Source organism: Dipteris shenzhenensis, chromosome 20 (genome assembly GCF_047967505.1).
Source record: "Dipteris shenzhenensis isolate YYH24624 ecotype China chromosome 20, Dip_SZ_1.0, whole genome shotgun sequence".
NCBI classification, from domain to species: Eukaryota; Viridiplantae; Streptophyta; class Polypodiopsida; order Gleicheniales; family Dipteridaceae; genus Dipteris; species Dipteris shenzhenensis.
In genome coordinates, this window is record NC_141615.1 from 31,433,674 (window position 1) to 31,449,288 (window position 15,615).

Consider the following 15,615-nt stretch of genomic DNA (forward strand, 5'->3'; position numbering starts at 1 on the left):
CTTTACCCTTGTGTACGAACCAAGCTCTCTTTCAAGAAGAGAGAACGCCAATACCTTACGATGAAACTAAGGCATTCCTAGAGCTACATCATGATGCTTACGAGGGGTAATGGAGAAGTCCTGATCTACGTAATTCTGTACATGGACACGAGGTTTCCCAATCAAGGGAGTAACAGGCACATGATCTCCATGAAACATTTGATCGGCATCTAGGGCCTTGCCCAACTCTTCGGTCTTTATTCCCAGTCTCAGGGCTAAGTCTTCTGATATGGAGTTATCAGTAGCATCTGGATCAAACAGAATAATTGCTTGCTGGTCTCTTATCTTGCCTTATGAAAGTAATAGCTCTCTTTCCTCCCGATTTGACACTCTTTCCAAAACATCAGGAATTCCACCTGCAACGGGTCTGGGCGGTACTTGGGGCTTACTTTGCTCCTTTGAGCCCGAAGTCTTCTCAGGGCACTTGGCAACCACATGCCCATCCTTGCCATGCCTAAAGCATCTGCCCTCTTTTCGCATAATGGCAATCTGTTAAACTACGGTTAAGCATTTTGCGCTTGGTTTCCCCTCAGCTTCTAAATCTGAAATTCCCTCTTTTGAGCCTTGGAAAAATCTTTTTTCTCAAACTGGGGAGTGGCTGACATGTTCTTCTCTGCTGTCCTGGCCTGCAAGGAAGGTACAGTGGTGGGATCTTGCATATGCATTAAGCTGGCCACAGAGACTGACTGTCTTGAATGCTTTTGATGTGCTGGGTGTTTACGACAACCTGGATCTTGGGAGTCAGGACAGCCCTATATTTTTTGAGTTGGGTCTTCTTGGAGCCCTTAAAAGTAGATATGCACTGAAAACTTCTGATTATAAGTCTCCACGAGTCCCCTTCATCCATGTGCAGACTCTCCCAACTGAGGAGGACTCTTGCTTTGGCACAAATTGCTTGTAAAAAGCTTTCTTAAGTCCTTCCACTGCCTAGGAGCTGAACCTTCTGTGATCTGCGCACTTCACCATGCACCGGCTGTACCTGTCAGATGGAGGCTGACCATATGCAATTTTGATGACTCATGGAAGTTCTTGTGACAAAGGCGGCATCAAACTGCCTTATGAATTGCATAACCTTTTCACTATGGCCATATTGGCGATTGAAAGTCGAAAACTTTACAGACTTTCCACCTTCCTTCAATTCCCGAGGCTTTGCATGCCTTCCTTTGGATGATCTCTCCTTTCTGGTCCTATGAGTGGATGTTCCAGAAGAAGAAGATGAAGAAGTGGAACTGGAAGAAGAGGAGGAAGAACTCAGAGATCTATGATGATGCGTGGATGTTCCTAGAACGAGTCTTCTCTTCATGGACATCTGTTTTTCTCTTTTTCTTGCCCTCATGACGAGGCTTCTTACTCTTCCTGGATGCATCATTTGAGGAAAGAGTAGGAGTTGAACCCAGGGATCTCTTCCTGCCAATCTCCCCCTCCCTCTGTGTTGCTCCAGAAGGGGCTTATTCTGGCCCTTCCTCTGCACGAGGATTTTCCAAATTGCAAAATGGGGGATCTCTCCTAGCCTGTGCTAGCTGTGCAAGCAACTTTTTGTAGGAGTTCTTAACATTGAACTGTAGGCCCTCTTTCTGCCTGACCCTGGCAGTGTCTGCAATCCCCTCATGGGGTGAATTGCATGATCCTGTGAAGCCATCACTGCAATCTTGGCCTGAGATTTGTCAACCCTTACACAGAGAGTTTGATACCAAGGCACACAGCAAAAATCCGTCAACAAGAGGTATATTGCTAAGCTGCAACTTTGTCCTGACTTGTGCCAATAGCTGGCTGTCTGCTCAAGGCTTTTCCCCCCCAAATTTTGATGTCTGTCAGTCTGTCTTCAAAAAAAAAGAAGCAAATGACGGGCTGTTTAACTAATTGTAGTTTGTTTAAACTAACCAGGCTGAAGGTGTCTGGGGAGCTATGAGAGATTATGACTTTGGTTTTGTTAAGGTTGACCGTAAGGTCTTACTGCATGGAGTACTCTTGCAAAGCATCCAGATGCCTCTGTAACCCTCTGAGATACGCACTATGTCATTGTCGAGTTTAGGGCTTTAGAACAACAAAATCTGAATTTGTACGATTTGATATATTCTAGTCTTACAAAGGTATATCTATACTACAAGAGTAGGGATCGAGGTGTCACTCGGACTCCTCTTGGGTCCATAACCTGTCCAGTGATGAACTTGTACAATGCTGTGATACTCCATGTCCTTTCTGATTGGTACTAGGTCCTGTAATCGCCATAGAAGCCGTGCTCGAGGCATGGTCTCGAATGACAATGACTATGATGATGATCATTGTGTTAACACCCATTGGAAGCTGAATACACCATTCAGGACGAAAAACAGCATTACAAAAGTAGTAAAATGTGATGATGAGATGTGAGAGCTACCCTTGTGGGTATTGCTAGTGGTGGGTGTGATGCCATGGTATTTCTCAAGATGTATTCTGGCCTCCATGACCTGGGCGGTATATGCTGCTAGTATTTGTGCATCCTGCTACAAGAGGAGGTGGCTAATGTTGTCGTGTCCATATAGAATGTGTCTGAAACTGTCCCATACAACTGATTATGCTGTACACTCCAAAAGGGCATGTTGCTCAAGCTCAATCGATGCCTAGTTGCAGAAAAGACCAAGCCACTTTTCCCACTGTATTTGGTGCTGCCTTGGACATCGGTATCAAACGGGGATCTCTGCTGAAGCAGAGTTAGGGATACAGTTATGTTTCTATTTTTTTAATATTCTCCATTTATCGTGAAGTTGGGTATACACAAGTCAATGCTTATCCAATTGGTCCATTACAAAACATTTACGGATGAAATTAAGGATGCATATTTGGAAAGTTCAAACCTTCTAATCACAAAAAGAATTACCTTAGAGGGATATGTCTAGATGAACAGATTTGCTGGCAAACTCAATAATCAAAGTGTCTGTTTTATGTCAGACTTGTGATTTAATGAACTAAGAGTATGGTACTGATTCTTTCTCATGTGTGATTAGAGGGCCAACTTGGCTATACCTCCGTTGATACACAGCCAACACCTCGCCGTGTAACATCTCTGAAGGCCAGAGTGGTGGCAGTTGCAGCAGCCAACAAACACAGTGCAATTTTAACTGATTTTGGAGAAATTTATACATGGGGGTGCAACAAAGAAGGGCAGCTTGGTTATGGTACTTCAAACTCTGCCTCCAATTACATCCCGCGTGCTGTAGAATATTTGAAAGGGAAGAACTTTTTGTCCATCTCAGCAGCAAAATATCATACAGTGGCGCTTGGCGTGGAGGGAGAGGTATGTTGTTAAAGTTGATCTGTAATTATGATCCTGTAGTACATGAACCTTTTTTTTTTGGAACTACACAAAAGCACAGTACAGCTTATGCTTGGGTCTGAGGGATATAGTGTGGTTTTCTGTGTACTAAATATCTCCTTTGTGAGTACTCTTTGCTTGTTCTATAAAAAAATAATAATTTGTAAGATTGGATATATTCTAGTCTGATGAAGGTATATATATATATATATATACTCTTGGTTGTGTGACCCCCCCCCCCCCCCCCCCCTTCTCTCTCTCTCTATCTCAGATTTGAGTATTAGCTTTGAGCTTTGAGCTTTGAGTTTTTTTGCTTAGCTTAAAATATTACTTAGCAAAGGGCCTTAATGAGCTCTTTGCCTCAGCCCACAGAGGCTTGTATGAGTTACTTTGATGTTGTGCTTTGTCTCATAGGCCGTGAGGCCTCCCGAAGAGAGTAATACATCTCTCTGTCTCTGTCTGTCTGTCTGTTTGTCTCTCTCGCGTGCTCACTCGTTTTTTGTCTCTCTTGCTTGCTCTCGCTCTCTTTCACATCCTACTTTCCTTCGTCTGTGGACATTCAAGTGCCCCGAATTTTTATATACTTTGATATCCTAATAGGGATAAAAGGTTCTCAGTTTGTAGATAACTTATTTGTTTCTGTGATAGTTTTGTGGAGCAGTAATGTGCTTGTGTGGCTTTGTGTTTATCTGCAAGCAAATGACTGTATTTTTATATTGATGCTTTATATAGATTTGCTTTCAATAATTGCTAGGTGTTCACATGGGGATACAAAATGGTAATGCCAAGGCGCGTTGTGATCGTGAGAAACACAAGAAAGGGTGGTAATGTGCCTGTTAAATTTCATCAAGCAGAGCGTCTCCATATATTTGCTGTAGCAGCTGGAACGACACACAGCACTGCTTTATCTAAGGATGGACTTATATTCTACTGGGTTTCTGCTGATCCTCATCTTCGGTGCCACCAGGTCTGTACATCTTCAAAGTTTGGCCTTCGTTTTATGTGTAATATCTATAAACGTACATTGTAGAGAGGCTTTTGTCAGAATTATCTGGGAGCTTTTCTGTACATCTTCAAAGTTTGGTCTTCGTTTTATGTTTAATATCTATAAACGTACATTGTAGAGAGGCTTTTGTCTGAGTTATCTGGGAGCTTTTCTGAAGCAGGAAATGATTCACAAGTCTTGAAAATGTTGGCTCTCTGTTTATGTTCAAAAGCATAAAGCATAGCCTTTAAACATTTTATGTTTCCCCCCTACAACGCTCGTCCTCTAATAATTAAAATAGAAGAAAGGTAAAAAAGAAATGAAATTCAGGATGTGTTGGCAGGGGAAATTGAAATGGTTTGATTTGTGTGCTGGATTTCAGCTTTTGTCCATGGCAGGACATCAGGCTGTTGCAGTTGCAGCGGGCAAGTACAGGACTGCAGTGGTCACCGCTGTTGGTAATGTCTATGCATGGGATGGGGAAAAGACAAAAGCAGATATGCCACCTGTTCCATTTCGTATACATGGAGTAAAGCATGCCAGCCATGTTGCTGTTGGTGAAAACCACTCTCTGGTTATTGTTTCTGTTTACATACCAAAGTATCCCCCTCAGTCTGCTACAGGGATATGTCCTCCAGTTGATGACGTTGCTAGAGATCTAGAAGATGGTGAGGAGGAACTTGACATGGATGAGATGAGACTTGAGCACGTTGCAAAGAGCAGATACTGTATACAAGTAGAGAGGCAACTGTGTGATGTCCCTAGCTTAAAGGACCTTTGCCAAAAAGTTGTGGCTCAATCTATTGTGGAGCCCAAAAATGCTTTGCAACTCCTTGAGATTGCAGACTCCCTTGGGGCCTTGGAACTGAGGAAGCACTGTGAGGTGAGTGGTCACAACATACATGCTGAGGAATTAGTGGATTTGTGACTGTCTTCTGTTTTTCTGCGAGGTCTTGCTGGTTAATTGGGAGAATTGCATTTAATCCAGGCTTCAATTATAAAACTTGTCTCTGAAGCATTGCGTATACCATTTTGGGCATACAGATTTCTTTTAGATGAATGCCTGCATAGGGGCCAAATGGCGAAGTCAATTGCGTTCTAGTACTTGTGACAGTCTCAGAGCAGTCACACTGTAAAACAATGCTATATTTAATCAATAGTACATACGGTTGCTTTTTTCTCATATTGTTGGCTTAATGTGTGCGACAGGACCTGGTGTTGCACAATCTGGACTACATACTTACAATAGCTCCTATGGCATTTGCACATGTGACTCCAGTTTTATTGGCAGAAGTAGAGAAAGCTTTGGATGCAAGCTCTTCTCAGCCCTGGAGCAATCGACGCCTTCCGACACCTACTGCAGTGTTTCCGGCAGTCGTGGACAGTGAGGAGGATGAATCTGAAGCTAGTTATGTTTCTCGAATGCGTGCACTTTCTTTTATAGACACCAAAAAGTCAATTGCTGATGTGCAGAGGGCTACTGAAGGCTTTTTCCATCAGGAAAGTGAAGTAGAACAAGAAGTTGTGAAGCAACTAAGAGCGCTTAAGAAGAAGCTTCAGCAGATTGAAGCACTCGAAGCAAAGCATGCCAGAGGTCATTCTCTAGATGACCAACAACAAGCTAAGCTTAAAAAAAAACAGGCTATTATTGATGTAATTGTTGCACTTGAATCTGGAGATGTGTCTAGAGAAATTGGAGGGGCAGATAATTTAGAGCTCTCGACTGAAGAAAGCTTGCAAGGAAAGGCAATAGCTTCTCGTCGAAGCCACAGTGCAAGGAAAAAGGATAACAAGGTTGTGGAGCAGACCCTGTCTGAAGAATTGCACAGCAAAAAATCAAGGAATGGGCGAACAAACAAAGCTGTTATTAAAAAGGCACAGAGTGTTTCTACTGACTTAAATGAACAAACTGATAAGGAAGTTGAGAAGGTATGTTGTTGTGTGCTTTTTGTTCGGTCTTCCATAAGTGTGCATATAGTTTCACCTTTTGTAGTAACACTGCAATCAATTAATAAGCTATTGTACTGCAACGTGAGAGCTCAATCTATTAAATTAATTCACTCCTTGAGTTTTCTCAATGTTGTGTTTCTGTCACTTAATGCTATAACATCTATATGGCAAATTTAAGGACAGTGGTTGGACAGCAGACAAGGGCAGATGATCAGTAGAGATTATAAAACCTACGTATGCATGGCTCCCGGTGTGGCAGGACTAAGATATGTGTTCCAGGTATTTCAAAAATGGTTGGCTTTGGCTGAAAATCAATTTTGCTGCATGGTAACCCCAACCTGATGCACCGGCTGCGTTTGGGTAAAAGTGTTCACTGTCATAGCCATAGAAGCATGCATCCCTGGCTGAGTCTGCCTCCCAAAGGCATCTGTAGTAAAAGCCTGAGAGAAGGACTGACCTCACTCCTAGCTGCTCTGCAACCCAAAACCAGATCTAGGCATACTCACTGGTGTGGATGCATACTTGTAGGTCGGCCCAGTATAGATGGCTCAGCTTGTGTAGAAACATAAAATTGTGAGCCAAAAGGTGGCATGGCTTCCACAATAAAGTGCTCTACGGCACAGAAAAGGCATCACCCAAATCAATATAATCCCCATGCTAGGGTACATGCAAGGGTCCAAAAAACGGGTGCTCATAGGCACGGCATGCATCAGCCATAAACCCTCTACGTGGGTCCAAAAACTCATCATTTCTATCTGATTGATCCCCATATTGGGGTGCGGGCTGCTTACCTATCTTGCATAACAATGGCAGATGTGATCTGCTGATCAATTTGCTGTCCCATCTGGCAAGAGCAGTATCCTGCATAACCATGGCCATGGTAAGCTACTGGGGCTGAATTTTGGCGGAAAGCACCTTGGAGCATAGAAGTAAGGGCATCCAAAAACTGTGCCTACGTTGCCTGTGCTTCTTGAGATGCAGGAGAGAGAGGCTGAGTAGTAGGGATCTCTGTACCACCAACGGATGCACCCACTGTGGAACGCAATTGCTCATGCTGAGCAACCTCATCATTGTCATGAAGTGACTCATGAGGGGCACGCTTGGGTGCCATGGTGAGTGTCACGGGAGAGAGAAAGCTCGAACGTGTGGCTTCCCCTGCAAAGAAATTCCCAATGTGATATAGTGTGTAGAACCACGAAAAGGACGATGGAGAAGCTTGAGAGGAAAGGTTGATGACGAGGCATTCAAAATGGGACTCGAACGAGCCCAAATGGGACTGTGGAAAGCCTTCAAAAGAGGTTGTGAAAAGGGCCTCTCTTTTTATCCTCCTTTTTTGGGTTTTTTTTCGGGCTAAGAACCTAGGACAGTTAGTACACACCAAGCTAGGACTGTTAGGACATTGACTTAGGCTAGCCTAAGCCAATCTTTAACCCTAGTTAGCACTAACCTAACATTAGTTAATTGACCCAACTAACTACACCTAACCTAACCTAGCTAACCTCGGTTAGTCTAACCTAGGGAGTAAAACTTTGTAGGCTAAGGTTTGTAGGGCAAGGCGAAGGGTAGTGTAGCATCAGTGGCAACGAACTCATATTGCGGTGGCAAACTTGTATCGGGCGCGGCACGGCGTTGCATCGTTGCACGGGCTGGGTCGTTGGGCCGTCCAGGTGGAAAAAACGAGGAAATCGTGGATTGACGAGGTGTGGCAGAGACCCAGTTCATTGTTTGGTCGTCAAGCTCGTTGGTTCGTCAGGTAATGCGTTGGAGTGCGCTTTGTAGTTTGAAGTCGTGTTGCATTTGTGTAGGGATTCGGAATGTGAAGCTTAAATCTTTGTTCAGGCTAGTGAGCGTCATCCGCTTGATCCTGCAGTTGTAACCTGGTAATAGTTTGTCTGGCTAGCGCCCACGTATGTTAGTTGATAGACACCGATTTATTCAAGTCCCGGTCATCAACGAGCCCACAACGAATTTGTGCATGCATCGTAGGAGCCCTTGAACAATGGGTTCTTTCCCTTGAATTCTACTGCCCGTTGCTAACCAAGTTTGTTTGTCTGATTAGTGGGGAATGACCTTGGTCTTGTCGCTGTAGCCATTCCTACTGGTACGTTGAGTCTCCTTTTGTGTGCTGTGTTGTGTCACGGCCGTCCGAGTCCTCGGCGAGGGAAAGGTATAAAGCCTAAGGAACGAGGTTGGCGCTCGAAGAATGCAGGATGAAGAGTGAAAGGAAACAAAACCAAGTGTGCAAGAGTTGGGGCTCTGTTACCAATGTAGAGGAGGAGGTAGGGGCAGATTGGAGGGAGGAGATAGAAGTGGTAGGAGGGAGAGAGAGGAAGGGGGAGAAGGAGTGAGAAGTGAGGAAAGGGGGTAGAGGGAAAGGAAGAGAGAGAAGGGTGACGGGAAGAGAGAGATAGAAAGATTGGGAGAGAGAGTCTAGGCAGCACGTAGGAGTAAGGAGGGGGGAGTATATATGATTAGATGTAACATCAATAGTGTACAATGTGTGGTGGAGGAGACTCATATAGTCCCTCCACATTGCCCACTTAAAAGGCCTCTAAAGGACCCTCTAAAATAGCCCCTTTTCCATGCATGGCCTTTTCCATCTTTTATTGGGCATTCTATTTAAGAAGCTTTCTATGCCATCATGAACTGAAATGTTGGAATTCCTCCTGGCACATCGAGAATAACTCTTATGATACCACATTCAGACTTAGTTTTCACACCACCTGCTGCATCTAATGCAACCTCTCTTGTATTTTCCTAGGAATGGTTGATTTAGTACTTTTGTTATGTTGGTTGATATATGTAGCAGGATACATGCAAATACTCTTAGACCAATCTGCACTCGTGAAGGAACCCTGCGTACCTTTCAAGAGATAGAACTATGTTGCTGCTAGCAGTCTTAATTGATGTTGTTGATCATTGTGATGTTCTCCCCAATGTTGTTGATCAATGAGATGTGCCCTCCCCTCTCCCCCCACCCTCTTTTCCTTCTCTCCAGAAAAGGAGATAAAAATAAAGAAATAAAGGAGAAAAGAATGGAAAAAAAATTGTGTTTCAGATACTGGTGTCATGATAATGTCCTAGAGGGCAGTAAGCAAGCTAGAAAGCATATCTCAAACTTTTGTGTTTTTCAAGCTCTTTTAGTGGAAAATAGTAGTAATGGCAAATAGTCATCTGTGGCTTTGAGCAGATCCAGTTTTACAAAGAAGGGCATACAACTGCTGCAAATGATGCATGGGGCTCTGATTTTGCTGTAGTTCCCGAAAAAGTTGATTTGATTGTGGATTCAGTGAAGCCAAACAGCCAGGTTGGAATTCATGATTTTGTAGCAGGTGTCTCTGAGGACTCATTGCACAACTGCTCTTTGGAATCTGCACAACAGCTGCACAAAAAGAAGAACAAAAAAGGTGGACTGTCAATGTTCCTGAGGGGAGCCCTCGATGATGTTCCAAAGCTACCCCCAGAGGCACCTACTGTAGCAAAGGTTGATGTTCCTGCGTGGGGTGGAGTGCAAGTAAACAAAGGTTTAGCATCGCTTCGTGAAATTCAAAGCCAGCAAACAGCAGAAGCAAGCAATGCATCAGCAGAAAACTTATTGGTACACAAACAATCTTCTTTGAAACTTGGAAAAACCAAACAGGTTGATGGAGACGGGACCAAGGGACGAAGAACTCAGGTTGATATACCGGAGACAGTATTCGATGATTTAGAGACTGGTGGATCCCGCATTCCTCTTAGTCAGTTTATGCGTAGCTCAGCTCCAATTGCTGTCACACCGCTGAAAGCCCCAAAGGTGGCTTCCAGTGTGAGTTCTGACAGCAGCCCGACCCCATGGGCAGGAACATCTCCTCTCACATCAGCATCTTCTTTCAAAGAAATTCAAATGCAGCAGGTCAGCCACTATTTTCTGTCTTTGACAGGTTCCTTGTTTGATTACTAATTTAAGCTAGTTGAATAGACTATCAAGAATTGATGCAGCCAATGCATCCTTACATGTTCTGAAACCCAGTTGAGCATCCTTACATGTTCTGAAAGCCAGTTGAGCAGGCTATCACAAGTATTAAGTATTTAACTCTAGAATTACTAGGCTTTATGCTATATTTGAAATTCTGAAACTATGCTACATTTGAAAATCCTTCAGTAAGGAAATGTTGGGGGAGTGTGTAGCTTTAGTACCAGCAGCTCCTCGGAGCATTCGGTACATCCACAATCAACTTCAAGCTCAGGGTTCAAGGCATGGTAGTACTTTGGAATAGATTGACTCTTGAATCATGAGATTCAAGAAGGCAATGTCTTCGAAATCACTTTAGCTATATTTTGAAAATGTATGATAAAAATCTACAATATGCATCATCCATAGATGATGCAAATCCCCTTCCGAAAAAGAGAGGTCACTATACAGTTTAATGGTAGCTATTTGTCTAAATTCTATTGCACCTTGCCTGCTGACACATCATGAAATTGATTGCCACATTGAGCTTGATTATATATGGTAAGCAGCCCAGTGGTCAAAGTGCTTCTTTGGATCATTAAACCCCATCCTTCAAATATTTCACTGTGCTCGTTACAATAACAATGAAGGAATCCACAGGCCACAATCCAAGACTAAGACCAAAGATAGCAAGGCTGAAGTCTAGACATATCTGAGTGGTGTTATTCTTGGGAGGCTCATGTCCCAGTAAGATTGAAGTTAGTACTTTAAGGTAGGCTAGCCTTGAAGCAGGTGGTCCACAATGATGATGAGGCCTTGTGGTGTGGGTATGGTATTGTCCTGGCTATCTTAGCCATTGTTAAATGATAAATCCCAAGCTCGAGGGAGGCCTGATGTGACCTCCTGAGCTAAACCCAGTTACCTTGTACCTAACCTATGCTTACATCTTAATGTAGGCATGATAGGTGTTAGCTAGGTCTATTAACCCACGAGGCTAAGGACTGTTGGTCTAACCCTGTAAGAGCTGGGCTTTGGGGTGAGACCAAGATCTGTACTAATTTGGGCACACGAGCGTAGTCCAACTTGGATCTAGGAATAACCCCCTCTCTGCAGGCCATCTCAACCAAGGAAAGAACCCAAAGCTATGATATACATATGCAATGCTGTTCCAGGTCTTCTAATATTACCATGTCAACGGCACACTGCTTGCCACTCCTTTTCCAGGGGGTACAGCTATTCTTTCTATTATGCACAGACATCAACACAGAAATTACAAATGCCTTGACTAAACAGGCTTTACAATACATTTTTAGGGTGCAAAATATTTTTAGAAACATATGCATCTGATAGGAAACTATTTTTTCTCATCTAGGTGAAACACAAAAATCAGCAGAGACATGGTGGCACGCAGGGCAGCCCAAAACCTTCGAGTCCTATTGGTTCACTTAATTTTCCTGCAACCTCCAGTTCTGTGGAGCGTAGAATTGGGGAAAAGACTACAAGCCGCTGGTACAAACCGGATACAGATGCTCCGTCATCACTTCGCTGCATTCAGATTGAGGAGGAAGCAATGAGAGAGCTGCGTCGAATCTATAAAAATGTTAAAGTGGTAAGAGGTGACGATCTTTGAAAGTTGTGGTTGGAAGGATAAACAGCCTTTGTTATTTGAAGGTTTGTAAAGTACTCGTTAGATTTTATGAAGTTAGTCAACTTGGAGAACCTTCATGAGAATCTTCAACAGCTCGTTTGGTCAGTGGTCAACTTTGTATCTGGCTGCTCATTGGTTGGTTGCCCATGTTGGGGTATTGAATAAGACATTGTATCACTCCTGGCATGCCTTGAATAGCTTCATTTGCAAGACACAATTGATGTCTTTAGCAACATCTTTACTGGATAAAAGGCAGGCGTGAATAAACTCACAGAAATACAGGGTTTCTCATTTTACAGCTACTGTCGCAAGCATCAACTTGTACTCATAATATCCAGCTCATGTGTGATGATAGAGGCTCTTTTTTGGCTTGAATTAGTAGCATGTCTGCACTGTTCCTTGATCATAGACAAGAAGGTATATCTTGCGTCACTCCAGTCTTGTATGCTCATGCTTTGTTTATTTTTTGATTCAGCAATTCCAGTTGTTGTATGCCATGCACGCATGCACATCCATGCTCGCACACATACATGCACATGCATGCACATGCGCATGCATGGCGCATGCATGCACGCACAAAACCAGTCTGTAGTTTATCTTGTTGAACACTTGTTTGGTAACAAGATTGTCTTGTCAAATGAGCAAATTCCTAGAATTTTATTGACACATTGAAGATGTCTTCTACATGCATCTCTTTTGGATCATGAGCACTGCATACGAAATAACGCCAATAAAATTTTCTCTAGCACAATTGACTCGTCCATGATGCTCAATTCAATGCCAAGCTTGCTTGTCAATCTCAAAGAGGGATAAAAAGGATGGTATGTTTGTTTCCCATTTTTTCCAAGAGAATGAACAACTATTTTGAGTCCTTGATCCACTAAAGTCGAATATGGTGTGGTCCATGGATGTTTGTTCATGTGCTTTTTTTTTTGGTGTAGAAATTTGTAGCAGGTAGAATTGTTTTCGAGTAGTCCATGTAAGTTATGTACATGTTGACATCGTTTGTAGGGGTTTTAAAGAAAAAGATAGTTTTGAATTTACTAACTTACAAATAGAAGTTTGGTACGTTGGGAATGTAGGTAGCTTGGATTGATAAAGAGGCATCATGTTTTGAAACATGAGAAATGAAATCTTGTTGAGATACCTTGCAATAGCTAAGTCTAGGAAAGGTGGGCTTACACAATGATTTGTGTATATAATATGTCATGTTTGAGTTAACATTGCTCTAAATGGAAATATTATTGATGACTTGATTGACACAGCGAACAATAATTTTTGCATTCTGCTTATAGTTGATTCGGTAGGTGCTCTCTCTAGTTTTCCGTTGGAGAGTAGAAGCAAGAAGCGCGCTCCATGACTCCTCAAGATGTTGGATGTTGCATTTGTAAAGATGAAGCCTTTTTTGAAGTAATTAGTGTTTGTACATGCCGAAGTTGTATTTGTAGTTCTATGAGTTGCGAATTATCTTTTTATGCCTGTTAACATTGCTTTAAGTGAAGTATTAATGGATGCACGAACGATAAGCACATAGATATATTTGTGAAATTCATTGAAGTATTTTGAATGACTCGATTGACACAGTGAACATGAACTTGTTCACTTCGGTTATAGTTGATTTGGTAGGTGTTTTACTATGTGTTTTTGCTTGTGAGTAGGAGTAAGAGGCGTGTTTCATAGTTCGTGATGATGTGGATGTTACGTTTGGAAAGATGAATCCTTTTCTGAAGTTGAGAATGTTAATATCATTTGTTGTTAAGTAGTGAAGAAGGCTAGGTGGAGTAATGTTTTTTGCTATGCACGTATGTAGGTTATAGAATGATTTGTTCGATATGCATATGTAGATCCACAGTTGGTATTTATGGTAGGTATGTTAGTCCAAATATGATAGTATTGTGTTTCGTATATAGTTGTGATGTGATGACATTGTAGTGTGTAGCCGTAACTGCTGATAATCTCATCTGATTTTTTCGACGCTTTTGTTTGTTGAAGCATGTCAATATTGAAGTCTCCTATGAGAATGACATTGTCTATGGTAGTAGCTATGGGAATTGTTTTGTATAGTAATTGAAAGAATATTTTCATCTATTTAATGCCACTGTCATAGTTATATTCTGCTGCGAATGTTGCAAGGCAGATGTTGTCCATGTGTTTTCTTCGTGTGTATTTATTAATAATTGTTTTGCATGTTATGTTGGTTGAGTCACCAGGGAGGCGTTGCAGTTGTTGTTTTCACTTAAGGATGAGTGCCCTGTTCTTTTGTTTGTTTGTATTTATAAAGTAGAAGGTCCTTCTTGTTCTATGTAATGGTAAAGACAAAGTAATGAAAGATGCCGATTGTGCACTCATTTGTTGCACATGTAAAAATGTATTTTCCATTCTACGTAGCCTATCATATGCATTGCTCTTATCTTGTATACAAGATTTAATTGTTTGTTGGAGACTGCTTGTTATTGTCATCCATTTTTGTGATGTATCAAGTGTAGTACATTGTAGTTGAGTATGGATCCATAATGTAATGTATGTCCATATTAGATTCCCATAAGAAGATGATCTTTGGATTAAAAGCGTTGGTGAAAATATCCTTTGGTTCTCTTTTCAGGAATAGGGTCGTTTTTGTATTTGTAATCATAGTGCTAGTGTGTATGTTGGTATGTTTATGCCAATACTATCGAACCACTCGTCAAATGCCATATTAATGTCAACTTCTATGTTCTGTATATGTGAAACAATTGCTATGTATACTTGTTTATAAATGTGAAGATTATTGTCTTGTAGAGATGTGAGAACCATGGTTTCATTTAGTGGAGGTTTAGGGTAGTGAAATCTACAAATGTTGTTTGTTTCCTTGTGGCATGTAGATGCATGTCTATGTGTTTGGATGTCCTTGATATTTGGTGCTAATAAGTTTTTGTCACATGTTATATACTTATCAACAAAAGACACGACGTCGCTAGTCTCATGAATACCATACATTGGAGCATTTTCTATCCACACGATGCCATGTTCATGTTGGCTTTCTTTATTTTGGAATTTTGTGACGAAGAAGTAATCGAGTATATTTCCTAATATATATTTGTCCCTCATTATTAGATTGAGGAATCGTTGGAGCTTGAGTATAATATCTCACACAAATTGTTGGATTGCTGCTTATTAATTCTCTTGTTTTAGCGGCGGTTGTATTGTCTCTGAGGATGTGTTCTGTGTTGTTGTCCAAGTATACACCATGCAAACATTTTGTTAAGGGTTCCCACAGTCTCTTTGCACATGACAATGTTACAAAAAGGGTTGGTGATCCTAATTGCCTTATAATTGCAAATGTGTCTTTTCTGAGTTTTTCTTTGTGGTCTAGAGAAGTACATAGATTTTTGACGTCCCTGCATCCGATTTTTGACTTGAGAATGGCTTCAATGTTAGTATCGTTGGTAACGTCTTTTGCGTGTAGTATTCTATCCTGTAGTGCAACTTTGTGTAATTGGACCCAAATGGATTGCATCACTTGATTGATGAGGACCCTAATTGATTTGAAGAAAAGATTCGGTATATTTTGTGAGAACTTTAGGGATGCATGTGTGAATTCCCATTTTGCAATGTCTTGATATGCCAGTTTGGGATTTTGAATATGTTGTTCTGAGCCAAAGAAAATTGTAGGAAATTTTAACTCCTCACAATTTTTGTCTTGAAATAGACCCAATGGTTTGTTGTTCTCACAAGGAGCTACATATTTGATATCTGTTTTGTAATCTATGACTTGTTCAGTTGTGATGAGG

The 15,615-nt window shown here is 41.7% G+C and overlaps 1 protein-coding gene across 2 annotated transcripts in view; it reads left to right on the forward strand.

Moving 5' to 3' along the window:
- The window catches only part of LOC147889538 (ankyrin repeat family protein / regulator of chromosome condensation (RCC1) family protein), a 31,915-nt gene extending 19,770 nt beyond the window's left edge, over window positions 1-12,145 (forward strand). For both annotated transcript variants that reach the window (XM_087391188.1, XM_087391189.1), the window contains exons 6-11: window positions 3,024-3,313; window positions 4,086-4,298; window positions 4,699-5,199; window positions 5,526-6,245; window positions 9,457-10,158; window positions 11,570-12,145. In XM_087391188.1, the coding sequence (XP_087247314.1) occupies window positions 3,024-3,313; window positions 4,086-4,298; window positions 4,699-5,199; window positions 5,526-6,245; window positions 9,457-10,158; window positions 11,570-11,827 (2,684 nt within the window). In that variant the 3' untranslated portion in view covers window positions 11,828-12,145. The remainder of the gene's footprint in view (window positions 1-3,023; window positions 3,314-4,085; window positions 4,299-4,698; window positions 5,200-5,525; window positions 6,246-9,456; window positions 10,159-11,569) is intronic.
- The last annotated feature ends 3,470 nt before the right edge of the window (window positions 12,146-15,615 follow it).